This window comes from Dunckerocampus dactyliophorus, chromosome 16 (assembly GCF_027744805.1).
Source record: "Dunckerocampus dactyliophorus isolate RoL2022-P2 chromosome 16, RoL_Ddac_1.1, whole genome shotgun sequence".
Lineage (NCBI taxonomy): Eukaryota > Metazoa > Chordata > Actinopteri > Syngnathiformes > Syngnathidae > Dunckerocampus > Dunckerocampus dactyliophorus.
The window spans coordinates 11,903,848-11,931,529 of record NC_072834.1 but is presented as its reverse complement, the minus strand read 5'-3'; the positions used below and the strand labels follow the sequence as shown (position 1 = coordinate 11,931,529).

Sequence of the window (27,682 nt, the reverse complement as noted above, 5' to 3'; positions counted from 1 at the left end):
TGCCCTGTACTGTATTGTGCCCAAACAAAGCACCCTATGCGTTGCTGACTCACTGTCTGTGCATTTGTTATTGAGTGTGACTGCTAAATAGCCCACCATGGGGCCAAAGAAAGTTGCGAGTACCAGCAATTGGATAAAGAAGGTGTGAAACACTGTTGGACTCCATCTGGCCAGGATGTACGGGAAACCCACATCTACAAAAGCTTTCATCCATTCCCTATTTATAATTATTTCACCTTGTTTTCTGTATGTAAAACTAATTATTCTGTATAAAATGTATGTTTCTGTAACGGAATAATTGGATTTACATTATTTCCTATGGGAAAAATTCCCTCAATTTTCATAAATGTTTCGGTTTTTGTCTGATCTTTTGGACGGAATTAATAAAACCGAGATACCACTGCAATAAAGTGGATTTATCAAGGGATCTAAGGATGACCATGGATTGCATCTCTTGTTTATTTCCATTTTAATTCTCTGTAGGGGGCCCCAGTTGGTGGCCATATCCTCAACTACCTGCTGGAGAAATCTCGTGTAGTCCACCAGAACCACGGCGAAAGAAACTTTCACATCTTCTATCAGCTTCTAGACGGCGGGGGCAGTGACCTGCTTCAGATGCTTGACCTTGAACGAAACCCTCAGAACTACCAATATCTGGTCAAGGTGCGTAGTGTCATTGCGCGCATCATTCAACCTGAGATCACGGTGTGTGATACTGAGTCGTCTTGATCAGGGAAGCTGTTCCAAAGTCAGCTCCATTAGTGACAAGACGAACTGGAAAGCTGTGATGAACGCACTGCTTGTTCTTGGCTTCACTGAGGACGACGTGCAGGTTAGTTCAAATCACTGTGCTGCATCTTGTCTTCATCCAGACAGTGTTTCTTCCTCTCTGAGATTGGACCTCGTTTGACTTTGTCCTTTCTCAGACTTTGTTGAACATCATCGCCAGCGTTCTCCATCTGGGAAACAGTCAGTTTGGAGAGGGAGAGGAAGGCGAAACGCACATTACCACTGAGACGCCAATAGCAAACGTTGCAAAGGTCAGCGTGTTCCCACAAGTATTGGTACGTGTTCAAGTATGCACATAGAATTGAAATGAACAGATGTTTTCTTGTTTTGCAGCTGCTGGGTGTCAATGCCTCGGCCCTGAGTGAGGCTCTCACTCATAAGAAGCTCACCACCAAAGAGGAGGAGGTAAAGGTCCCATTGTTCTTGGTCTGAGTCAGAGGCGTCACTAGTTTTTAAGGACATGGGAGGCTTAGCCCCCAGCAGATGCACAGGAGGGGTTGCCAACGCATATTTAGAAACAACTGAATTGAAAAGGTATGTCGTTTGTAGCCAATGAGAGAATAAAACACCAGCTTTAGTTTGTTCCTGGTTGCGTAATGGTACACGCTTCTGCCTTTTTTTGGCAGCGAATGCATGTTGGATCCCCAGCTGGAGTACCGTCGGGCAGGGCATCTGGTGTAAACATTGTGGCCACAAGAAAAAGCTGAAAGACGGTTGTTAAGTTTCTAATAATGATAATTACGTTATTTTGCACAAAATAATAAATTATTGAATGTACTAATTCCATGTACTAATACTGTAGTTCTCAGGTTACGTACGACTTCCATTCCTAGACTGTGTTGTCAATCGAGTTTTTGTGAAAGTTGAATCTTATACCTAAATTATACCTAAATGAACTCCTAAGTGACTCACACTGTACACAGACATAAAATACAGTAATAAAACACTATGTATGAGAATTAAACGGAACAGTAATACAGTAATCCCCCGTTTGTTGTGGTTAATTAGTTCCAGACCTGACCGTGATCAGTGAATTTCTGCAGAATATAGAGTTCCTTGTTTATAAATGGAGTATATTCATAGTTAAAACATAGAAAACCTGTTTGTAACCTTTTAAATTGTTTTTTTTTCCCATTATTAGAGCCCTCTAGACATGACATAACACCCCTATAGTCACCTTTACACTCGTATTACCCAATATAATAGACATAATACGGGAAAATAAGACATACTAGACATAAATAAGAAACAATATAGACTCATTGGGGTTTTTTTACTTCCGGTTTTTGTACAGTACTTCCTGTGATGGTTATTGTCTCATCAGGGTGACATTAATGACATCTAATGACCAGTGTAGAATACTACATATCATCACAACGTCTTTGAATGCAACGTCTGAATTTTGGTTCATTTAGTCATTTGTATCCTTGAAAATGCTTAATTTAGACAAAAAATATGTAAAACTTTCTTAAGTATGCATTTTTGATGTATTAATTGATACATTTTTGAAAAACCTCCATAGAGTGAAGCCATGAAATTGGAAGCGCGATGTGACGAGGAATTATCGTAGAGTAAAAAAATATAAAAAATAAACACTGATAAAAATAAAAGCCAACTACACTTCATAGTTATTACTGTCACTTTCATAGGAGCAGACCCTTTAACATACTCAAACATACTGTAACGACCTGGCAGCGACTTATGTGTAGCGTTGAAGAGTTTTGTGTGTGTGTATATATATATATATATATATAAAAGAGTGGCAGACTGTGTCACTCTGTGGGGACGCTATTGTGGCTCCGTCTCTCATCATAACAGAGATGTGGCTTCACATGATAAGCTTGCATAAATGATGCAAAAGATTTTAATGAAATCAATTAGTTACCGCCGTTAACATGCTATTTTTGACAGCCCTAATATACCGTAAATTCTGGTGTATATGCCGCACCCACTAAATTTAGAGGAAAAAGCCGCACATGTCCACGTCATAAAATGGCATGTTGTGGCGCGCATGAGTCCGTGAGGACCAGGTAGCTCTTTATTTGACAGGAGCCAACCATGAGCTACGAAAAAAACTCACAACGATTTTGTCATCTCATCTCATATCATTACTCAAAATAACAGTCTGACCCATAGTGTCATCTCACAACGAACACTAAACTCATCACACAGAAACTTAACACTCAAATGGTATACCTAATAAATATACACACATGTACCAATATGAATTTAAAATGGGAAAAAAAAACATTTTTAAGTTTTCATATAATGCATTTCGTCTGAGCAATGCATTTCATTGGAGGACATGCAGCATAGAAAATGGATGGCTTGATTGGATGGATGGATGGATGGATGGATGGATGGATGGCGCTGCAGTGCTGCCTCTGTCCACTAGAGGGAGCATAGAGCCCAGAGGGAGGTTGACGTCATTGCAGCACCCTGCCAGGCACCAATGAATGCGTTGCTCAGACACAGTGCATTATTGGAAAACTTTAAAAGAGTTCCATTCCATTCCATTTTCCTCCGCTTATCCGGGTCCGGGTCGCGGGGGCAGCAGTCTTAGTAGGGAAGCCCAGACTTCCCGGCCCCCGACCACCTCCTCCAGCTCCACCAGGAGGACACCAAGGCGTTCCCAGGCCAGCTGTGAGACATAATCCCTCCAGCGTGTCCTAGGTCTTCCCCTGGGCCTTCTCCCGGTTGGGCATGCCCGAAACACCTCACCAGGGAGGCGTCCGGGAGGCGTCCGGACTAGATGCCCGAGCCACCTCAGCTGGCTCCTCTTGATGTGAAGGAGCAGTGGCTCTACTCTGAGCTCCTCCCGACTTTAAAAGAGTTGGGTTTTTTTTCATTTTAAACTCATATTGGTACATGTACTGTATGTATATTTCTCAGGTATACCTTTTGAGTGTTAGGTTGCTGTGTGATGAGTTTAGTGTTCTTTGTAAGATGACACTGTGAGTCAGGCTGTTATATTGTTATACTGTTACATACAATGACCTCCTGCGATTTACAATGGGTTGACAAGCTTGTTGTGAGTTCACTGATAGCTCGTGATTGGCTCCTGCCAAAGAAAGAACTACCGTTTCCTCACTGACTCATGAGCGGCACAGTATTTATACAATTAGTAGTAGTTCTGAAGTAAAGGAGATGTCACAATATTATAACTGTATAAGCCGCAGGGTCCAGCGTTTACGAAAAAAGTAGTTTTGGGTTTTTTTTCCAATAAAACAACACAAAATGATTTGTGGGGCCTTAAGAAAATTTTAGGGAGGTTTCATCCCCACCAAAATAGGCCTAGTGATGCCAGTGGACTGAGTTTGGCCTTGGTGGAATATGATGTTATAATTTTTTTTCATCATACTTTCAATGCAGGTGATCATCCCACTCAACTTTGAGCAGGCAGTGGCAGCCCGAGACGCTTTAGCCAAAGCAGTCTATGGTCGCACCTTCACTTGGTTGGTGGAGAAGATCAACCAATCGCTTGCTCTAAAGGTGAAGACGTTGCTCCCATAACAAGACAAACACGGCAGAGGCAATTTTAATGATGTCCGTTGTTGCCTATATTGTTATACAGGATGACATGTACCACAGCAACAAAGCCTTCCCAGTCATAGGGCTTCTAGACATCTATGGCTTTGAGGTCCTACAGAACAACAGGTCTAATAACGTTCATTCATCGTTTATCTGCTCCCCAGCACAGGTTTGTCACCTTTTCTCTCTTACAGTTTTGAGCAGTTCTGCATTAACTACTGCAGTGAGAAGCTCCAGCAGCTCTTTATTGAGCTCACCCTCAGATCTGAGCAAGAGGAATACACAACAGAGGGAATAGCAGTGAGTGCATTGCCTGATCTGTTCAACATTTGACATATTCGCGCTCACACAAGATTCCTTCAGTGGGAGATGGTGGAGTACTTTGACAACAAGATCATTTGCGACCTGATCGAGGAGAAGCACAAGGGCATCATCTCCATTCTGGTGTGTATCTAATATCCCTGCCTGAATGTTGTGTCCCGTTGTGATTGTTATCAGTTAAGTGGCATTCCTGTCTTGCAGGACGAAGAGTGCCTGAGACCTGGAGAGACGAGTGACGCCTCATTTTTGGAGAAACTGGAGGACACATTTGGCAGTCATCCGCATTTTGTCACGTATGATTGAACAATATCGAAGTAATACCATCCCTTATAGCCGCAGACCACTCTAGTTTTGTGTTTTTCTGTGTGTGTCTTGCAGCCACAAGCTGGCGAATGGGAAAACTCGGAAGGTAATGAGTAGAGAGGAGTTCAGGCTGCTGCACTATGCTGGGGAAGTCAACTACAATGTCAACGGTAAGCATTCATTCACTCATCAAGACCTTTTATTTTTTATTTACAGTACATGCACTACTTACAAAAAGTTCGGGATATTCAGCTTTTGGGTGAAATTTCAGAATGAAACTTTCACAGGTAAACCCAATTTGAGCTTTTCTAACTTTTAAATGCGCATGTCAACATGTTGAATGTTTTAGTGGATCACACGCCTTTTGTAAATTTCGCTGTCCAGCTCCTTGTTAGAGAACAGCAAGTTGTGCAAAAAGTACTGAAATATTGAACAGTCGGACATGTGCATTCGGAAGTTTTGAAAAGGTCAAATTAAATTCACCTGTTATAGTTACGAGTGTTTACATGTAGAAAACAATGATTAGAGATGACGAATGGATGGAATTTATTGTTCCCATACATCCTGATGAGATTGAAATCAATAGTGTTTCTCACCTTCTTTATCAAACTGCTGGCACCATGGCGGGTTGTTTAGCAGTCACACTCAATACAAAATGCACGGACAGTGAGGGGGGGCTGCAAGGGTTGCTTTGTTTGGGCACTCAATTTCGCAGAACGATACAGTACAGGGCCAAAGGACTAGTTTGTTCCACTCGATATTGTACAAAAAGCGAAACAAGATTTAGCAAACGTTTTTGATGAAAAGCGAATCGTATGAAAACCAAGGTGCATGAAAACCAAGGTTTGACTGTACATGGAGTCCTATTTGGATTGAATCATTATGCAGCTGTACCGATTTGCAGCTCCGATTTCCCAAGTGAGGAACAGGAAGTGTGCATTCAGTGTTGCAGTGCTCCTCAGCAAGCCTGGGTAGTGTGACTAAAAGTGGGCTACATTTTGGGCTATAATTTTATTTTATTCGGGAATTTTATTGAATGGAGAATTACCTGCCTGCTGATTGTGACTGCATTCTTGTACTGCGATTTAAAAATCATAAGCAGCTTTATGTTTGCATTTTGTTCCCTTATTGTACCAAAAGTGAACCGAACCATGGCCTTTATACGGAGGTACGTATCGAACTGTGAGGATGCCATGCCGCTAAGCCCCTAGTTATAGTGCATTTTAAATTCATCCTGAAAACACTAACAAACTGCCATGAAAAACTGGCATTGATGTCTTCTGTAGGTTTCCTGGACAAGAACAACGACTCTATGAACAGGAACCTAAAAGAGGTAAACAAGATTTCAAGTTGTTAGAAGGAGGAATTCCCACTGTGTTCACATGGTTGAATGATTTTGGTGTGTTCAGGTCATGTGTCAGTCAGACAACCGGATCATAAGTCACTGCTTCTCCATAGAGGAAGTTACAGACCAGAAACGCCCACAGATGGTATCAACGTTTCTCACTTTCCTCTCGCTCTCTCTCATGCAATGTTTTTTTTTTTTTTCTTGTGAGATGATTTTGAAAACGAAACTCGGTATACGTAGATCGTGAAACCAGTAACGTAACCATTGTTGTTGTGGTTTTTCCAGGCTGCCACTCACTTTAAAAACAGCCTGTTGAAACTCCTGGAGATCCTCATGACCAAAGAGCCGTCATATGTGCGCTGTATTAAACCTAATGATGCCAAGCAGCCAGGTGAAGTTACACTGCATACACTCTGCACACTCTTATTTGTTTAGGATCCCCGTGTGTTGCCACTGTACCCTTACAGTGTCATCTGCAATCTGTTCCAAGCACAATATATCACGCTAGATGATATAATTTCCACCCGCAGGTCATTTTGATGAAGTTCTGGTCAGACATCAGGTGAGGTACTTGGGCCTGATGGAGAACCTAAGGGTCAGAAGAGCTGGCTTTGCCTACAGGCGCAGCTTTGAAGCCTTTCTGCAAAGGTGACTCACTCATTGGAGTCGCAGCTCATCCAGAATATTCTTCGCTCTTCCTTCTGTCGTCATGTTTATGTGGTAACACCTTCAGGTACAAGCCTCTGTGTCCTGAAACGTGGCCCAACTGGGATGGCAGGCTTGAAGACGGCGTGGCCACACTGGTCAACCACCTGGGCTACCAACCAGAGGAGTACAAACTGGGCAGGTAATGTCTAAATTTGAAATGTAGTCAAACCTCAGCTTTCGTACACCCTCGTAGTCATATGATTTGTTTTTTGGACAAAAAACGTCCATAAATTTTGCTGACTGTCTCCATTATTGTACAAGATTGCACGTAACAAACTGGGGCGAGATCCCCAAAAAAAGGCACCCTACACGTTGCTGACTCCCCGTCCATGCATTTGTCAGACTGCTAAATAATCCACCATGGGGTCAAAGAAAATCGCGAGTAGCAGCAATTTAATAAAGAATGGGTTGGCAAGCTCATTGTGAGTGTACTGATAACTCGTGATTGGCTCCTGCCAAAAAAAGAGCTACCGTTTCCTCACTGACTCGAGAGCAACACAGTATTTAAACAATTAGTAGTAGTTCTGAAGTAAAGGAGATGTCACGAGATTAGAATTCAGCCATTCATATCCTCATATATAAGCCGCAGGGTTCAAAGTTGAAGCAAAAAGTAGCTGTTTATACACTGGAATTTACGGTATTGACGAAAACAGAGATACCACTGTACTTTACCCTCAAAGGGATTTTTAATCCCTTTTTTTTAGAGATTTTTTAGATATTAGAGGTTTTTTTGTGATATACATTAGTGATATTTACTCCTACTATCAACAAGAATGAAATTAAATAATGCTGGCAATGGTACAATGTTGAAAGCTGCGCATTTGGAAGTGGCACAAACATCAATACAAGAACAAAGTATGAAACTCTAATGTTAACGCATTAACGTGAGCCGTGTGTGAGTCTGAGTGGTTCTTCCTGGGGTGTGATATTTAATTAGAAGTATTCAAGGAAGATGCCTTACTCCCCCCTCGTAGAGCTGTACAATAATTTAAAATTGCATATAGTGTTCCCTACTCTATCGCGGGGCATAGGTTCCCAAAATAGCTTGCAATAAGTGAAATCTGAGAGGTAGCCAACTTATTTTTTTTTTACAATTATTATATTGTATATGTTTTAAGGCTGTAAAGGCTGTTATACACTTTTCTAACATTTTCTCACTTTTCTCTCTTGTTTAAACACACTCAAAGTTCAAATTTCGTTTGAATTTTAATGCTCAACCTACAAAGTTGGACAAGAAATGATTAAGTGACTCATGTGTATGTCACTCCTCTGACCGTGCACCAATACATCGCTCTGACACACCACAAGGATGCTGAACACAATGCGCGTTCATAAGCGCGATGTAACGAGGGAACACTGTATACAATCCTAAGGTGAAACTTGCAAATAATTCCAGACCACAGACATACTGCGATAGCAAGCTCGTTGCTGTGTGGAGGATGATGTCATCACTTGCGTGCCAATATCATTATCGTCAGAAGAACTGATACCGATATGAACCGATTTGTTCTAGTGTGTATTTTTCCTCCACTTTCCCGCAGGTCCAAAATATTCATTCGTTTGCCCAAAACTCTTTTTCTGACTGAAGACGCACTCCAAGCCAAAAAGCCAGAGATAGGTATGTGACACGATGACACACAACTCAGGTGATATCACCATATCCCATTTTTAAAGACTAATTCCCCCCCTAACTTGATGTTCTTTGTCCCAGCTTTGACCCTGCAGACGTCATGGAGGGGCTACAGGGAGAGAGCCAAATACAAACGAATCAGACACGCAAGTGAGTGCAACACATAACACCGTCACTTTTTAAAGTGTTCTCTGCGTGCCACTGGTGGTACGTGGTGGAAGAGATGTGTTTTTTGGTCCAAACACAAATTAATTAACCGAAATTGAATTCAGATTCAATCCTTTGCCGAAATACTAAGGTTTAGCTCACCTCATGTGATCCGAGCCAATTACCTGAGAAAACAAGTCAAGCCCCCCCCCCACTTTCTTCTTAAATAATCTTCAGAAATGTTCTTTTTGTAACATTATGACTTTATTGACATAACATTTTGACTTTTTTTTCCCAACCTAATTTTCCAAAAATGACAACTTTATTTTCTTTTGTTTGTTTCACATAATACCACAACTTTTTTTTTAAACATATTTGTTTTTTAATATTTCAACTCTGCACTACTAAAATGCTATTTTTTCCCTCATAATATTCCGAGTTTACGCTGGTAAAATTGACTTATTCTCATTAGAATACTACCTTTTTCTCCTAATATTAGGACTTCATATTGTATAATTACAGCTGTTTTTTCCATTTCTGCTGTGGTATTTGTTTTCATTTTCCAGCTATTACAACTTTCTCGTTGTAAATGTTCTTTTTGTAAGTATGACTTTATTCCCATAATGTTTGTATTTTTTTATTTTCATTCTCGTAACATTATAACTTTTTCCGCAACCTAATTTTCCAAAAATTACAACTTTATTTGTTGTTTAGTTTCTCATAAAATTACAACAAAAAAAATATTCTTTCTTTAATATTTCAACTTTGTGCTACTAAAATGACTTAAAGGTTCAAGATTCAAGATTCAAGAGTTTCATTGTCATATGCACAGTAAAACAGGTAGTTCTGCTATTTTTCCTCATAATATTACAACATTATTCCCGTAAAATGATGGCTTTTTCTTGTTAGATTGAGATTTTCTGTTAATATTTTGACTTTATTCTTTTTTTTTTTGCTGTTATTGTTTTTTTCTTGTTGAATTATATTTGTAGAATGTGGGGGCAGGCCAATAAAAAAACATCCGCGGGCCACAAATGGCTCCTGAGCCATATATATATATATATATATACCATGTGTACGTATATACAGTATATTTCTGCATGTATTTATGCTATTGATGTCATTAGAAGACGTTGTCTTTGTGGTAATAAATACACATATTTCATGTGCATCCTCTCATGTGTTCGTATAGTCATAGTGATTCAGTCTGCATGGCGAGGGATGAAAGGACGCCGGCGTGCAAAGAGACGTCGACAGGCTGCTGAGTTGATACGCAGGTGACAAACTGTCTTTTAAATCATACTCATCAGCCGCAAGAGCAGGTGCACAGAAGTGTTTTGTCTGGTTCGTTTATCCTTGTGTCTGTTTTTCTGTCAGGTTCATCAAAGGCTTCATCTACCGTCATGAGGACTACTGCCCAGAGAATGAATACTTCTTGGATCATGTGCGCTACTCCTTCCTCATGAAGCTCAGCAAAAATCTACCCACAAGTGTTTTGGACAAAAGCTGGCTGGCATCTCCTCCCTCTCTTACTGAGGTAGAATCACTGATTGTCTAAACATTTTCAGGCAAGGTCCACATACTGACATACTTGATACTTGATACATTTTTTTCCTCATTTTTGCTGTTGTATTTTGTTTTAATTTTCCAAATATTTAAACTTTCATCTTCAATAATATTCGGAAATTTTGTTTTCGGAATATTATGATTTTATTCCGCTTCTCCCAACCTATTTCTTTTTAAATTATAACGTCATTTAGTTTTGTGTCTCATATTCCGACTTTTAAAAAAATAACCAGTTTTGTTCTATCATATTTAAACTCTGTGCTGCTATAATTACATTATTTTTCTTCATAATATTACGAGGTTATTCTCGTAAAAAAAAAAAATTCTCGGTCGAATACGACGTATTTTTCTTAATTTATTTTGACTTTATTCTTGTAAAATTACAGCTTTTTTTTCAACAAAAAGTTTTTGTAGCTGTTTGTTATCTTTATTGCTTCCAAATAAGTCTCGGAAACAATAGCTCAATTTGAACGCACCAGGACGAGTGATACACAGCTGCAGGGACTCGTCTTCTGCACGGGTGCAGGAGCAAGTCCGAGGCACTTCAGGTCAGATGTCCTTTTACTTAGCGTAGCCCCCCCCTCGAGCAGGGGGGAGGCCATCCCCCTGTTGTACGTCTCTATGTGTGACCCAGTGGTCTTAGCTGATTCAAGCCGGTGGATAATGAGTGTGAGCAAAAGTGTGCGTAACGATAAAGATGAAGGCCAAGCAAGTGGAAAAGTACAGCGAGGAGACAAGTCTGCTCTGGTCACGCTATCTAGCATGTGCCAAGAGAGGCCTATATTTAATTTAACTACATCTAACACAACTATTTCAGCTTTCTTCTTGTAAATTTTCCTCTCATGCTTATGACTTTATTCCCATAAATGTTTGACTTTATTCTTGTAACATCATAATGGTTTCCGCAACCTAATTGTCCAAAAATGACAACTTTAATTGTTTTGTTTGTCACTTGTAATGATCCACATGGATCTTCTCTCATAACTATGACTTCAAAAACATAACGTCCTTTTTCTTTAATATTTCAACTTTATGCTGCTAAAATTATTATTTTTTTCATAACATTATGCCTTATTTTCATAAAAATACAACTTTTTCTCCTTGGATTACAACTTTTTTCCCTTAATATGTTCACTTTATTCTGGTAAAATTACTGCTGATTTCCATTTTTGCTGTTTTTTTTAGTTTCCTATTTAAATTATATTAGAATGTAAAACAAAAAAAAAAGCCCCTGTGTGCCGCACTTTAGACAAACCGACTTATTGTGTATAATGACCAGTAAACCTTGAGAGTCATGAATAGAAATGTAGATTGCCTATTTTCTTGTCACCTGCAGGCCTCAGAGCACCTGCGAAAACTGAACATGCGAAACATGGTCATGAAGTATTGCAACAGGATCCAACCTGAATGGAAAAATCAAGTTTGTGTGACAAACTGAGATTGAAGCATGAGCTCCCTGAGGAAGAGTAGTGCTGATTCGACGTTCTGTGGTGCCTTTCTCTCCACTAGATGACGCAAAAGGTTGTTGCCAGTGAGATCTTCAAGGATCAGAAGGACAACTACCCTCAGAGCGTTGGCAGGCTGTTTTTGGACACCAGGATCGGTGCTTGTTGATACCCTGCCAAATGACTGTAAAACAAATATAAAGTATACTAACTTTCCTGTTGCTTTTTATAGAACGGGAGCAGATCAATCTCAAAGTTCTCCAGACTCTCGGTAGCGACAAAGTGCTGGTGAGCCTTTTCTTGCGAGGCCTCAGGATGTTTGCTCTGCGGCGGCGTGGCACCGTACTTTATCTTCTTGTGCTCCTCAGTATGGCGTCCCCGTAACAAAGTATGACAGAAGGGGTTTCAAGCCTCGACCTCGGCAGCTCCTTCTCTCCAACACCTTTGCTGTGCTGGTGGACAGGACCAAGATCAAGCAGAGGATCGACTACGCGACTCTCGGAGGTCATAATTATCTTCATCATCATAGTTAAAAAATGAGTAGCTGTATACAGTACTGTGCAAAAGTGTCAGGCTTTTACTGGTTGTTATTTTAATGACCTTTTTCAAACACCTAGTAGGACAAGCACAGTTAGTAAGAAAGCACAAAAAATAAGATATTGGTAGTAATGATGGCATTGTAACGTCTGCCCAGACATTGTAAGGATGACGAGCAGGCGGTTTTATTGAAAAAACAAAACAGGCTACTGTCGGCCGAACCGCACCAAAACAACATCAGCAAACTCGACTGTCCTCATGTCACGTTCACAAACAGTCAGAAATCACAAAACTCTTGAACACGAACACATTACTGCCAGGTTTCTACAGTGTCCTTGAGCATGCTGAAGCATCTGCTCCTATGAAAGCGACAGTAATAAGTCAGCAACATAGTGGTGTTATTATTGAGATTAAAAGGTTGCTAGTGCTTTGGCTTTTATTTGTTATTACTGTATCATTTAATTCTTACATTTAATGTTTTATGACTGTATTTCACGTCCTTCATGTGTTCTGTGTACAGTGTGAATGACTTTGCAGTTAATTTAGCTGTAATTTTGGTGTAAGATCTGGCAACAACTCGACTTTCATCAGTCTAAGAACGGAACTCGTACGTAACCTGAGGACCACCTGTATAAGAATTTATTCTTACAGTTTGAGTCATTATGATATCAAAGGGACCGGTCCATCCCCCAGAATCATAATGGCACTCATCATCTGTTTGTCATCCTCCATAAACCAGGAAGTAGCCTGCTACATAACTAACAGATGGACGAACAAACATAAATATACTTTAAAAAAAAATGTTGTTAACAATTCAGTGTTGACAGAAGTGTGTGCTCTACGAAGTGACATATCATGACATAAAATAACACATCTAATGCTGGCCTAAGACGTTTAATACGTGCTGTTTACAGTGTCTGCGATTGGACCAGCCATATTTAAATTTTCAGCATTAACCGAAAAACGTGCTAACCGAGGCATACGCTAACCGAGGTTCCACTGTGCTGTTATTGCAGTTTTCTTGCATTCGCTTCCTGCTAAGTGACTCACGATGTTGTCATTCCAACATGAAGGTATCTCTGTGAGCTCTCTCAGCGATGGGATGGTCATTCTGCACATGCCCAGTGAGGACAAGAAGCAAAAGGTCGAGCAGTCAAGATCTGTTTATTAGTGTGTGAAAACGGGGTCACCCTCAATCTACCTGCATCTCCCCTCAGGGCGACGTGCTGCTGCACTGCAACCACGTGATAGAGCTGGTGACAAAACTAGCTCTGATAGCCCGCATGTTAAACTATATCAACATCAAGCCTGGCAGGTGAGGCTCTCCTCGATCGCTGCACCAGAGGTCCACAAACAGTGTTCTAAAAGAGCTTTCATTTTATTAGTATTAGGTTTGCAGGGGCTCGAGGCGATGAGGGAATTGTAGATTTCGTCAGGGGCTCCGAGCTGAAGGTGGCCAAGGGCAAAAGAGGACATCTGCTTGTGGTGAGTCAGCAGATGCTCTCATGGAGAGTAGAATCATAATCATTGTGGAATATTAACAAAAAAAAAAGACAACAGCCGACTTACTGCTGATCTGATTTTGTCCCATAGACTGCTCCTCGGATCAACACCACATGAAGAACCACAAAACCAAGCAAATGCTTACTAACACTTTTCGCTTACTGGAGAGTTAAGCCTCCTTGCCACCACAAACGCACCGTATATATTCCAAATCCCGCATACAATCATAACATATTTCCTCATATAGTGATCAGGGGATTACCACACGTCTATTTGGCGTAAGGCACTTGAAAATGGGGGAGGCCTATATAATATGTTAATATAAAAATATTAATATAATATCATTGAAAAAAATTATATCTGTATTGCATGATGTCATCATAATTTAAAGGACACTCCTCAGTTGTGTTTGCCCTGCATGGAAAAAATCTAGTGTAAAGGTCATTCTCTAACTTTCTTCATTCGCTGTCCAACAAAGGCCTTCTCTTCTCACTAGCAAACATCACAATAGTCAGTACATACCTGTCAGTCACCGACAAACTACCGTATTTTCCCCTTTTGCCCCTGTTTTAGGCCATGACCACATGAACACAGATATTTTCAAAAACATACATTTCCCCTACTGTGGTGTTCAAAAACGTTCACCCACATGAGTGGAGTTTTGAAACAATCTGTGGCCACATAAAAGCACATTTATCAGCCAATCATCAGCCTGTAAAAGCTTCCAAAGCTGATATACTGTATACAGTAAATATGAGATAATGTCACACATTGCTCATGACGCAAACCAAAACGGTCCGTTTTAAACGTCCACACACAAACGCTGAAGCCGGAGTTGTAAAAAATCGAATTAAGGACGAAATTATTTAAATGATTGCTGTTTCGTGGCTGAATATGCCCCATTATTCGTCAACAAATATTGAAATACAAGTCATATGTTGTATTCTGGTCACTCGTAGTCAGCAATGTCACATTGATGAGACATTACCTTCAATTACATCACCTTAACAATGCATGGAGTCAGCCATGGCATGTCTGACATGATAGAGTGAGAAGTTCTCCTCCCATTCCGTGTGGAAGTGGTACATTTTTGGCTTCTTACTTTGTCAAACTTTGACAAATAAATTGGAGGCTAACTAGTTAGTTCGGTAGCCTGCCCACTTATCCACATATCACGCTTGGGTCTGGAACCAGTTAGCCGCGATAAACGAGGGACGACCGTATCCGTAGTCGTGTGGACATGGCCTTAATAGTTTCCCGTATTTTTCCCATATTTAAAAATTTCTTTTTTTATTTTTATTTTATTTTTCATTTTTTTATTTTAACTTTCATTTTAACTGTCATGGAAAAAATGCTCTCCAGGTACAACATCATAATACATCCTGTAGCTGGCAAAGTCAGGCCTTCATATACTGTGAGTAAATAAAAGAATCATGCCGGGTTGGAGGTGGGGGTGCTGATGCAAATTCATGTGGAAGATCAGCATTTTTCCTTATTTTGCCTCATTTTTCTTTTATTTCACCATGTAAATGTTGACAGGTATGGATTACTGTTACTCTGGAACACCGAGCCTTACATGTGCCACGTGTGGTGCGGGCTGCGGTGAACAAGTCTACCACGACTGCAGCTATTGGAACCTCGGCATATTTGTTGAAGTGCGCAATTAATTGAGGCCACTATTTGAGGAAATATGCATGACATCATTCATTGCGTGGAAGAATTACATGAAGTCCTCACATGTTTCTACTTTTTATTGACAGCCTTATACAAACATATCCTTACTCTATAAAATATTAAATATGTAAAACACTGTATCTCTCTGTAAGAGAAATAAAACAACATGGAAATAAATAAGTCAAATAAATAGCAAATATCTTATTCTTTGGAAAGTCCAGTAGATTAAGAGCTTGGCTGACAAAACAGGATGTTGACTTTTGTTGTTGTGTTGTGGGATTTTAGCACTAATTTACAGTCAGAGGCAAGGCAGAAACAGTGGGAAATACCCAGAAAAGCCCTTTCACTTCACAACACAACACCGAAAGCTCTTTTTTTTGCCCAGAGTTTCTATGTTTTAGAAGCCAGAAGGAGGAAGTCACGGGCCAGCCTGGTGAGGTAAAGGTCCAGATCCCGCAGAATGATGTAACCTTCCACTCGGCTCTCCCACACCGTTTTAGAGTTATTGGCTTGGCTGGAAGGTGTCCGAGCGGTGGGGAAAGTTAGTTTCCTGCCCTTTATGTGGCTCATCTAGACATTGAAGCGAAATGTCAACATTTCATGTGCACGGTGTTAACGAGGATAAAAATGCGTGTGAGCATACCTGACTGCTGACTTGGCTCATCAGGTCCCTCACGTCCAGCTCAATGTGGGTGATGCTCTGAGATAAAGTGCTGTGCACATGCCTCTTATCTTTTTCCTCCTTCTCCAGACCTTTCCTCTTCCACTCCAGCATATTCTTGTAGCTTTGCAAGTCTGACAGAGCGGCATGTAGTCGTTCCCAATCCTGGACGCACAACAAAGTGTAACCAAGAAGTCGAATAAAGGTAACTTTTAGATAAATAAATAAACAGTCACTGACGGGAAGCTGGAGCCAGCTGTAGAAGTCTGTAGAAAGCACTGGTAGGTCCTTTAAATGACCACCTCTGTGCTCAAAGTGCTTGTTTCCTAACTGGTGCTCCTTCTGGTGAGAAAATCAGAACATTTGAGTCCACAGTGAAGCTGCGCATGCAGGCACAAGGTGGCCATCTTTTGGAGTTGCTCACCACTTACATATTTATTCAGCAGCTGCTGGACACGGCTGCGGGTGGACCTCACGAGGAGGAAGGAGTCATTGTATTTAGCCTTGAGGATGCCAGGAGGTGGAGCTGAGGGCTCGGCACACTTCAGGATGCAACAAAGAATGACGAGAGCACAGCACCAAAGAGTCATCTGCAAATAAAACAGGTATAAACTCAGCAATGAGACTACTTCTCGCCAACCCAGTTTTTGCATGTACAGATTATTAGTTTGATGTCCTTAGCAGTTCGGTCTTAAAGGGCTTGGCTTTGAACCAGAAGGTTGCAGGATCAAGAACTGAACAAAAAAAAAAGCTACAGATGCTCAATATTGGCTTTCTTAATGTATCAGGCCCGTAACCAGATATTTTTTGGGGGGGTGCAAAAATCACAGTGAACGGACCTTTTGGACCTTTCTGATGCATATTTTCGACATCATCAAAATGACATCATCAAGCTTGCAAGTGTGAATGTGCCTGGTGAATGTGCCTGAGACTTGATTTTTTATTTTTTTTTTAAACCAAGCGGACCTTTTGTGGCCTGCGGGGGGGTTTGTTCGAACCCCCCGAACCTCCCCCGGTTACGGGCCTGTGTATTATATACCGATATCCACCAATGCCGATATAGGCAGCAGCTCTTCCCTTGAGCTAATGTTGTGTAATGAACACATTATGCTTCTTCTACGGGATGCATTTCGTAAATAAACACTGTGTGCAAAATAAGATAAATACTACAATATGCAATACAAGTTAGAGGAAAAGTAATACTTCCTGAAGTGTGATACAGTATTAGATCAGAAGTATTGAAGGAAGTCACCCAATTCCCCCCTTGCATAACCAGTGCGTTATGTCATGTTCCACATGACAGGTTGCAGGTTTTGGTTTTCCTGTTTTATGTTCTTATTTTGGTTTTCTCTTTCCTGTTTGGCGCGATGTCTTTACGGTCGCTGGAAACCTCTATCCATCCGTTTTCCATGTCGCTTATCGCAGCTGACTTGAGGGGAGAGGCGGGGTACACCCTGGACTGGTCGCCAGCCAATGGCAGGGCACGTATAGACAAACAACCATTCACGCTCACATTTATAATTCACAATTTAGAGTTGCGAATTAACCCTAACATGCATGTTTTTGGAATGTGGGAGGAAACCGGAGTACCCGCACGCACGGGGAGAGCATGCAAACTCAGAGATGCCCAACAGAGAGCAACAGAGAGCAAAATTCATTGCAATAACTGCAAATTACATATTTACAATCCAGAGGCCAAATTTGGGAATAATTCCACACCACGGACATACTGAGCTTGTTGCTCTGTGGAGCACTGCCCGGTATGATGTCTCAGTCATTGAGTCACAGTCGCAGCCAGTGGCTCAATGTTATACGATGGAACCTTGGTTTGAGTCACTGATTCTATAAAGTGACGTAGAAAGTACGAGAGGTGCTAGTCTTGAGCAAGGTGCTTCAACTGCAGCTACTCAGGTGTCACTATGACATCGCTTTCACAATGTAAAGGAGAATTTCCCCATAGGGGTCGAGAAAGTATCATACATTGTGTTGCACTATGTGCACAGTTTGCATCATTTGTTAGTAGTTACTGTATATGCATAGAGACCAAGGGAAATTGCCAATGAGAATTTCTGGTAGTGTCCAATGTACACACTTCACACAGCACACACTCGCACACTCACACAGACCCACCGCACGACCTCTCCAGTATCAAGGTTAAGATAGAGTCACCTCAGCGCCTTCCACCTCTTTATGCCCACAAATGATAACTGGTATTTCTCCAAAAAGCAGTAGACAGCATTAGCATTTGCAACCCTGCAAATTTGCGAATTTTCAAGTTTTATTTTTATTATTTACATTTTTTTCAGCAGAAAGACATCTCTTTCACCCTAGGTTAGTAATAATCTATAAATATCTTTTACCTTTGATAGAATCTTTGTTAGCTTTGTTATAATCCCGCCTAAAAACTTGCAGCAGTGAGGTGAACACAATTTAATGTACGAGCATAGCCGCTTACTGGAATTAAAACAAATAAGCAGTGTGGATTATGTAGACGCGTCTTAAAGAAACACTTTAGCCGGGATGACTATGACTATGATGACTAATGGCTAGACCAGGGGTGTCCCAGGTGTGGCCCCGGGGCCATTTGGGGACAGTGGCTGATTTTTAAATCTGTCCTTTGCACATTTAAAAAATACAATGAAACAACAAAACTAACAAGAAAAATGAAAAAAAGAGCAGTAGTTTCATGAGAATAAAGTAGAAATATAAGAATAAAGTCATAATAATTATATTTAAAAAATTAATATTGAAAATTTTATAGCACAACTTTGTAATATTATGAGGAAAAAAAATAAAAATTCCACAATCATTTCCGCAATATTGGTAACAAAAGTTAAGCAGTTAAAATCAATTAAAAATATTATGTAATAAACTCACAGGGCTATGAAAAAAAATACAAGAAGACAGTTGAAATATTCGCAAAATTGAAAAACAGCAACAGCAAAAATGAAAAAAACGAACAGTGGTGAAAAACACACTTTGTCACCTATAATAATACAAAGCTGAGATGCAGGCTATTCATTTAGCTTGTTAGTATCATTGCAAGCAAACTATGGCAATTGAAGAGAGACGGGGAGGGTTCTGGAGCTGAATCTAATCTAAAAATACAGAGGAGAACTCTACCAGGAGGGTTTGGAAGGGGAGCAGCGAGCCATGTGTCAAAAGTAGCCATTTTTATATGCGTCTCAATTACTTGCATTACTTGGTTTACACCCTTAGCGGGTGGACTCAGACGGTAACCCCCTTAAATACACTGTAATTTGACCCTTAGAAACTATGAAGTGCTTTCCTCCTTGTCTTAAGTCAACATGCTGTACCTAACTGTTGGAAATGTACAGTGGTTAAAAGCTATTGTCCATGAAATAAAAATGATTACAGCCTTTCATCAATCAAGACAATCAAAAGCCAACATCAGCCTGCTGAATTGCACGTGTCACAACTCTCTGCCCCACAAGAAAACACGAAAACATCCCAAAATAATCATATCTATGGTATATTCCACGGCACGCTTACATTTGCCCTGATTATTATCCTACGTGTCCGCATACAGTGTAAAATATGAACATACCTCGGAGGAGCAGTGGAAAAAGTACTCTGAGCGCCTGGGAGCGTCATGTTAGTGCGAGGCTGCGCGTTCAATTTATATCACTCGTCATGTTTTCGGTTCCTGACAGATCGGGAGTTTTTTTTTCTCTCTTCTTTCTCCCGCATATTCTGTTACGGCATCTTGTTGTGACTAACATGAAGCATGCAAAAAAAGGGGAAGTTGCTCAATCAGAAACTTCAAAGTGCTCTTAATTGACTGATGTCATAGATTTCTCCGTACCAGGGAAGCTGGACACACAGAATGCTCTCTGCAGACTGAAATCGGAGTAAAGCCTTGCACATGTATGTTGACCCATGCCGCAAATAGTGGGCTGTTAGTCAGGCTGACATCCTGTTCAGGGAAAGCATGTAAGTGCTGTTTGCAAGTCATCTTCGTCACACGTTGCTTGTCCCATGTCGGCTGTCCCTTCATCCATGTCCATTCATTGAGTCCTGCGTCCATTGCGTGCTGACTCGCACACAAATTCACGTATGAATGTTGTTATGTAGATTGTGTCGGCCACGTCTGTAACAGTTGCTGCTTTAAAGATTTGATATGTGTCATATTCCAGTGCTAAAAGATTTCATGCTCGTGTTCCTCATCAAGACAAACTTACTTTGTTCACGTTTAATCTTGGAACCTTTTTTTCTTGCTGAGATGAATCCATACAGACTGCCTGTAACAAGACTCTAATCATTTTAAATACTTTTTTTTTTTTAAACATAATTATTAAGCTAGACCAAGCAAAAAGGGAATTTGTTGTCATGGAAATAGATTTAAATACACAGCATGTATGTTTTTTCATTTGATCAGCCATCAAACTTGCCCGTGCACCTTGAGGGAATATTCCAGAAGTCTCATGATACTGATGACTAATTACTAGAAGATGGTTTCGCCGAATCTCAAAAGGGGAAAAAAGTTAGTTTTTTTTTTTTTTTATGAATGATGTGGTGTAAGAGTGACATACTGACAGTATGGAGAACAATATTATATTTGTCAACAAATCTGTTTAGTATCTTAATGTTGAATTACATTGAATAACATTTTTAAAAAACAATAGTGTATAAGTATATAAATAAGTTACCGCTAAGTATAATTAAGTTCAAGCTTTTCCTGTTTAATCTGTGTGTTAATACACACAACTCCTAGAGGTTATCTCAACAGGGTTTTTTTGTTGACGTAATTTGCTCCTTCACTATACCTTGTATTGATTTTTAAATTTTAAAAAAATGCTTTGAATGTAAATATGTTGGCATCTCTGCGTTTCTTTATGAAAAAACTGCTGTTTATTATTCAAATCAATGCATTGTTCATGAATGCATAGTCTAATGAGATCCTGCATTAGCGGTGCAGTCGTCCCTCGCCACTTCACAGTTCGAATTTTGTGGCTTTACTCTATCATGCTTTTTCAAAAATATATTATTTAATAAATCAATAAATAAACCAATAATCCATAATAAAACAATATCCATATTGAAGCAAATTTTTACGTATTTTATAAATAAATAAAAATGGCATTCAAAGACGCCGTGAATGATATGTAGTATTCGACAGTGGTCACTAGGTGTCAGTAATGTAATGTGAGACACACAAATGCCAGACATGATCGGCGGAACAACAGGCTTTTAATGCTGATTTAAATTATCTTACAACAGGCACAATAATCCCTAATAAATAAATTTTAAAAAACATGGGTTTCTGTTGCTGCTGTAACCCACGCCAAGCTGAAACTTAACTCTGAACCCCCAATGTCACTTCCTGTTCTGTCCGCCTTCCGCTCCTCTCGGGAACACATTTATAGCAACACACATGAGCATGAGTCTTATTTATATCCTAAACGGCTTATTTACTCTTATTATGTATACTATATTGACTAATAGGAGTGTAAAGGTGACTATAGGGGTGTTATTTCATGTCTAGAGCGCTCTAATAATGTTAAAACCACCCGTATTTAGAAGGTTGTAAAAAGGTTTCCTGTATTCAACCACAAAACAGCGAAGATTTATTCATTATTACATTTTGGAAAACCGTGATAGAGTGAATCCGCGAAATTTGATGCACGATGTGGGGAGGGACGACTGTATAAGTTTCACTTTTGCGTCTCGGAGCAACCGTGGTGCATTCGAGCACCGCCGAGCAAAGTGCGAAGTCTCAGTGCTTGACGAGGAAACATTATCAGTGAAGCATTAACATAAGAATGTAAAAAATGCGGGCTTTTTTAACAGCGGTGCATGTATGCAGTACATTTTATTTGTATTATCACATACTTATAAATTATTACCGAGGTTGAATGATGTGATTGTAAAAAATTTCCAGTGTACACCAACTGAAATGTATTCATTGTCTCTGGGTGAAGAGTTTGTTGCTACTTGGAGGTGAATTCCTAACTTGGGACTGGTGGCGTTTATTCGTGATGGGAAGTCACCCTACATTTGCGGGAATGACAAGAGGGGGATGTTCCGTGATCAACTGCTGATAACAAGCTTATTTATACACAACAGCGTCAAAATGAGACCCATGCAGTTGTGCTGTGTCCAATTTATATTGGATTGGATTGTGAAAGACAGCCCACACATCAGAAACAAAAACAAGATCTTTCACTAAACCGTTTCAAAACATCAGAAAATTTGCATAAAACCCTTGGAAATTTCTCCTGCCTTGGTTTCAAGCCACCTCTTTGTGGCATGCCAGTTTCACTTTGGCATATGCGTTGCTAGGAGGGAAGTCTGAGCATTTGCTTTGTACTTTGCCTTGAAAGAAAGGTTATCTGCGGTGCATTAAGCGTTCACAGGCTTCAGAGTTCACCCTGTCTTCAGCCTTATCGCACCATAACCATGTTATTCTTTCTCCTCTCAAGGCAATTATTGTCAAATAAAATAACCATGTTTTCATCAATAGAAGAATGTATCACTGTAAAGGTATAGTTCTATGATTGCGCAATATTGTTATATTGCCTTATCTCTTTCCTAGGTATTTACAAAAGGCAAGAAGTACATTTGGAATACAGGAGGTGAACAAATATACTGCAGCTGACGTGAAACTACTGAGGGGTAGGATTAAATAAGCCTCGCTTCTTCCTACTCCTTTTTGGACATGCGGAACTGTGTGCATGTTCAAGATGAATTAAGCCATTACCATATTTAGTGGAACCTCAGTTAGTGGCCGCCCAGGTTAGCGTGTTTTTTGGTTAAAATTAAACATTTATGCTATAATTTTGCCTCGGTTAGCGCACATTTTCTGGTCAGCGTGTTGTCGTGTTGCTACTATAATACACTGAGTGAGTCCAACTGTGTTCTTAATGCATTTTTAATGACAAAACGTCTTTGTTAGCGTCCTATTAGCTTGCCGCTACATGGAAACAGGAACCGGCAGTCAGCTGCGTCACCTGTTTATGATGTCAGCAAGATTGACCCAAAAATATGAACACAAAACACGTTTTTGTAGTTTTACAATTATAGATTTACATGCATCAAACAATTCTAAATGCATATGTGTTAACATTTAAGAAACAACTTAAGTTAAAACAGAAATGTGGTGTTCGTGATTGTGTTGTTCATTTAAAAAATATCTTAGCAATAGCAATTTTCACTTGAGAAAAATAATCTTATATTGAGAAAGTATAGCTAGCCAATTCTTATGAAGATATTTTTTGCCAGAAAATAGTCCTTTTTTCCAATAAAAACAGCTTAAAACTTAATTTTGACTATTCTTCAGCAACAGATTAATATGAATTTGCCTTAAATTAGGAGCAAAAACTGCTTTCCTAACTTTAGAAATTTAAGAATGGACTCACACACAGGAAATATATCTAAAGATTGGCTGATTTCGGAGCAACACTGCAAGTTTTATTCGAGAAAAATAATCCTATATTAAGAAAATATAGCTAGCCAATTCTTATGAATATGTAACCAGCTAAAAACTTAATTTGGACTATTCTTCAGCAACAGATGAATATGAATTTGCCTTAAATTAAGAGCAAAAACTGCTTACCTAACTTTATAAATGTAAGAATGGACGCACAAACACAAAATAAATGTAAAGATTTGCTGATTTCGGACCAATGTGAAGGCTGCACAGCAAATTTCATAGAGTGTACCAAGATTTATTCAATTCAATCTAGTCATAAAATCTGAGTAATTGTGTAAAATGATTAAACTTGATTCAAGAAAATATTACTCTCCTTTTATCTAGTTTATAAATGTAAAAACTAGTCAATTTACATGCATATCATGCCAAAAAAGAATACTGATTGAGCCTGAGTGCTGTATCATTGCACCAGATGATATCCTCTCGGGCTGAAAGTATCGGTTGGGTCATCAAGAGAAGGGCTTCCCTCATTTTCATAATCCCCGCCCCAATGGTCTCTTTAGAGCAAAGTTCCCTTTTGAGGATTCAGGGTAGCCCACAGTCTATTTTCGGTCTCACTATTGGTTTTGCTATGCATTTCCTTCCCATTCCCCTACATCATTGTTTAGCAACACTTGGTGTGATGAATTTGACGTTGAGCTCACGGTGGGAAAATAATATGATCATGACCAAAATAATTTCAATAATTCATAAATTTTGTTTGATAATCATATTGATAATCATATTTTAACTGTAACTCCATAATCTGTAAACTCCAAACATTACGTAATATTACTGACACCCAGTGACCAGTGTAGAATACTACGCCATTGTCTTTGAATGCATCTTCTGAATGCCTTATAGTTGTATTTTTGTAAATTTAGCAATTGTTACGCTTGAAAATGCTTAATTTTGGACAACACCTGTGTGCTCGCTATCACAGATTTAGACAGATTTGTGAACAAGATTTGTGGGGCGTCTTTGGGCCTGCTGGTGTGTGGCCCCCGGTGACCGTCTGCCTTTGTGGGGTGTGATCTCTCGCCGGTCTCGGGGGTTGGCTGTCCTCCAGCCCACCGGCGTCCTGCTTCTGGTTGGCTGGCTCTTGGGGGGCTGATTTTTGTGCTGCCTGCCCCTGTGGGCCCGGTGGCTTTCTGGCAGCGGGGGCTCGGCCTGGCTATGTGGGGCGGGGCTTGCCGGGTGGTGGCGGGCGACCCCTCTCCTTTCATGTATTCTAAGTGACAATTACACGCTCACCCACTCACGCACCTTCATATATATGAAGACTTGCACACGTACAGAGATACCTGTACGCACGTACATATGCACACTCACAGTACATACTGTATGTACTTCCCCACATTACTCACTGGGTTAACCAGGGTGTTATTATGTTGTTGGTTTTATTACAGCGACAATATGATTCTAGTTTTTACAATGATGTGCATTACAGTTATTGTCATTGTGATCACTATCATAGTTCATCATTTCATGACTGCTATTATGTGTGACTGTTTCAATGCAGTATTGTCATTGTGGTTGTTGATATTATTTTGTCCTTTCCGTCAGGGTCTTTATAGTCATCACAGACATTTGCTGATGTAGCCCTGTTTGTTTCTGTTTTGTTGTCAGAATTGTTGTTGCTGCTGTTGTCCTTGTCTCTGTCTTTTTTGTCCCCCTCCCCCCTCGGCTTTTTTTTCTCTTGTTCTCTATCCCCTCCTGCTCCGGTCCGGCCGCTCCCAATTTGCATAACAACAAAACATCAAAGTCAAATAAATTCTGTATAACGGGGGAAGTGTGTCACACATCTCCCTGGCAGAGTTAATCTGTTGAGCACGAGAGGGCATTTAGATCAACAATACTATCTACCCTAAAGGCTGGACAGAACGGGGGAAAAAATATATATAAATATATATACTGGCCATCACTTTAATAAAAAATACATAAATAAATAAAAAAAAAGTAAAGTCAGCCAAACAACACAATTATTATTATTAATTATTATGTTATTGAAATTGTATTGCAATAATGCACTATGTGCATATGCATGCATTACGATGCCGGACACTTGAGTAAATGTGTTGTTGACGTTAAAAATGCACGGACGTGTTGGCAGGGTAGAGGTGAAACAGGACACAAAGTTGAGCAGAACAACAAAAGACAGCTGCACCAACTTTGGAGAACAACGCATTGCTGACTTGACTTGGTCGGTTGGTGGGGAGGAAATGGCTCTTCCTTATCTTACCAGCACAAAAAGAAAAACATTAATTTAACCGTTGTATCACGTGTTGGCTGGATGGAGGTGAAACGGGGACACAAAGTTGAGCAGAATAAGAAACGACAGCTGCACCAACTTTGGAAAACAACACATTCCTGACTGGACGTGTTCGGTTGGTGGGGAGGAAATGGCTTCTTCTTTTTCTAACCATCACAAATAGAAAAAGGTTCATTTGTGTTACATTCCATGTCCTCGCTTGGTTCCTGCCTTCTCCTTGTTTTCCCTCTCTCTTCAGACCCCACACTCCCAGCGGGAGGCGGAGCTGCTGGACGCACCTGACTCCAATTGACACCGACCTACTTAGGCCCTGTGCTGCCAGCTGTGAGGCGTCGGATTATTGAACCTGCTGCTACACCAAACGCCCGAGCTTTGTTCTCGCCGATTACTTTTTGCCTCCAGCAGCTACCTGCCTCAGCCAGGGTAAATTGTGTCTTTGTTTCTCATGGTACGTTTTTCACCATCGCTTTTTGTTCAAGTTTCGTCCATTAAAGACTCTGGCAAAAACCTGCGCCTCTCCTCGCCTCTGCATCTGGGGTCCAAACAAACACACGCCACACCGTAACAGAATAATCCGACCAAAGGATTATGGACCCCGCGGAGTCCGACCCCCTCAAGCGAGCACTCCACAACCTTGCGCATCGCATGGGTCAGCAGGAAGAGCAGGTTGGTGCACTGGGCGCCTGTGTGACCAACATGGCCGAGCGACAGGACTCTCGGTTGAAAACCCTCGAGACCCAGATCAGCGCCCTCCTGTCGGCCGTTCAGCTCAGCGCCGCCTCCACACCCCTTCCTGCAACCGACGCGACCCCTTCGCTCCCCGACCTTCCCGCGGCCCCTGACGCCGGCTCGCCCTCCATTTGCTCCTTGCTCTCAAGGCCTGAGCGCTTTTCTGGGGACACCGGTGACGTACGCTCTTTTTTAACTCAGTGTGAACTCCATTTCGAGTTACAAGCAGGGGCCTTCCGCTCTGAAAGGGCCCGGGTGGCGTTTGTCACCTCTCACCTGTCTGGACGAGCGGCGGCCTGGGCCACTGCCGAATGGGGGCGCCAATCCCCCGTCTGCTCCTCCTATGCAGTCTTCTCCCGAACTCTGGAACAAATCTTTCAAAGGACGCCGCCAGGCTGCGAGGCTTCACGTGCACTCCTTCGTCTCCGCCAAGGACGGCGCAGCGTATCGGACTACGCCATAGAGTTCCGTGCGCTTGCAGCCCAAAGTGACTGGAACCCCGCGGCACTTCTGGATGCATTTTTTTCCGGACTATCAGACGCCATCAAGGATCACATGATCTCTGTAGAATCCCCTTCGGACCTGGACGACCTCATTTCCCTGGCTGTCCGGATGGATAAGCGCCTCGCCGCCCGAGAGGAGGATAAAGGCCATCGACGGGCGCCCTCAACATTTCCTCACGCCACAAACGATGACGGGGTGCGCCACTCCTACACCAAGTCACACGGTGCTCTCCCGGGCGACGAGCCCATGCAACTTGGAGGCAGCCGCCTCACGCCGGCAGAGAGGAGTCGACGCCACCAGCTGCACCTCTGCATCTACTGCGGCCAAGCCGATCACCCCATCGCCCGCTGTCCGGTTCGCCCGGACCGCCATCGCTCTCCAGCAGCCAGCCCGCCGCGTAGGAACTCCTCGGCGCCGGCCCCTGCTCCCAGACTCGCCACATCGACGCTGTCGGCCAGCCGCCTACAACTCCCAGGTACGCTCTCCTGGTCCGACAAGGACATAGACATCATGGCGTTTATTGACTCTGGGGCGGACGACTGCTTCATTGATGAAGCCTTGATTAAACGCCTTTCTATTCCT

The 27,682-nt window shown here is 41.2% G+C and overlaps 2 protein-coding genes across 4 annotated transcripts in view; one reads left to right on the top strand and one right to left on the bottom strand.

The window, feature by feature from the left end:
* Positions 1-23,035, top strand: part of LOC129168742 (unconventional myosin-Ic-like) — a 54,355-nt gene extending 31,320 nt beyond the window's left edge. For 2 of the 3 annotated variants that reach the window (XR_008566332.1, XR_008566331.1), the window contains 28 exons: positions 484-663; positions 734-832; positions 927-1,040; positions 1,123-1,194; positions 4,162-4,281; positions 4,364-4,446; positions 4,515-4,620; positions 4,684-4,764; positions 4,843-4,934; positions 5,020-5,114; positions 6,231-6,277; positions 6,354-6,434; positions 6,578-6,683; positions 6,823-6,940; positions 7,026-7,139; positions 8,542-8,618; positions 8,712-8,780; positions 9,970-10,054; positions 10,155-10,314; positions 11,680-11,763; positions 11,853-11,946; positions 12,021-12,076; positions 12,157-12,292; positions 13,399-13,469; positions 13,543-13,640; positions 13,711-13,810; positions 13,919-16,768; positions 22,720-23,035. Coding sequence is in view for 1 of the 3 variants with exons in the window: in XM_054754355.1 (XP_054610330.1) it covers positions 484-663; positions 734-832; positions 927-1,040; positions 1,123-1,194; positions 4,162-4,281; positions 4,364-4,446; positions 4,515-4,620; positions 4,684-4,764; positions 4,843-4,934; positions 5,020-5,114; positions 6,231-6,277; positions 6,354-6,434; positions 6,578-6,683; positions 6,823-6,940; positions 7,026-7,139; positions 8,542-8,618; positions 8,712-8,780; positions 9,970-10,054; positions 10,155-10,314; positions 11,680-11,763; positions 11,853-11,946; positions 12,021-12,076; positions 12,157-12,292; positions 13,399-13,469; positions 13,543-13,640; positions 13,711-13,810; positions 13,919-13,945 (2,565 nt within the window). In the remaining 2 variants the exon portion in view is untranslated. Of the gene's footprint in view, positions 1-483; positions 664-733; positions 833-926; positions 1,041-1,122; positions 1,195-4,161; positions 4,282-4,363; positions 4,447-4,514; positions 4,621-4,683; positions 4,765-4,842; positions 4,935-5,019; positions 5,115-6,230; positions 6,278-6,353; positions 6,435-6,577; positions 6,684-6,822; positions 6,941-7,025; positions 7,140-8,541; positions 8,619-8,711; positions 8,781-9,969; positions 10,055-10,154; positions 10,315-11,679; positions 11,764-11,852; positions 11,947-12,020; positions 12,077-12,156; positions 12,293-13,398; positions 13,470-13,542; positions 13,641-13,710; positions 13,811-13,918; positions 17,134-22,719 lie in introns of those variants that run through there. The other variant, XM_054754355.1, reaches the window with a different exon arrangement.
* On the bottom strand, positions 15,597-26,964 carry LOC129168744 (uncharacterized). Its single transcript, XM_054754357.1, has 5 exons — positions 26,873-26,964; positions 16,595-16,753; positions 16,404-16,505; positions 16,146-16,328; positions 15,597-16,072 (listed from the first exon to the last, which is right to left on the bottom strand). The coding sequence occupies exons 2-5, from the start codon at positions 16,751-16,753 to the stop codon at positions 15,893-15,895; spliced, it is 624 nt and encodes a 207-aa protein (XP_054610332.1). The 5' UTR covers positions 26,873-26,964; the 3' UTR covers positions 15,597-15,892.
* Positions 26,965-27,682: the final 718 nt, after the last annotated feature.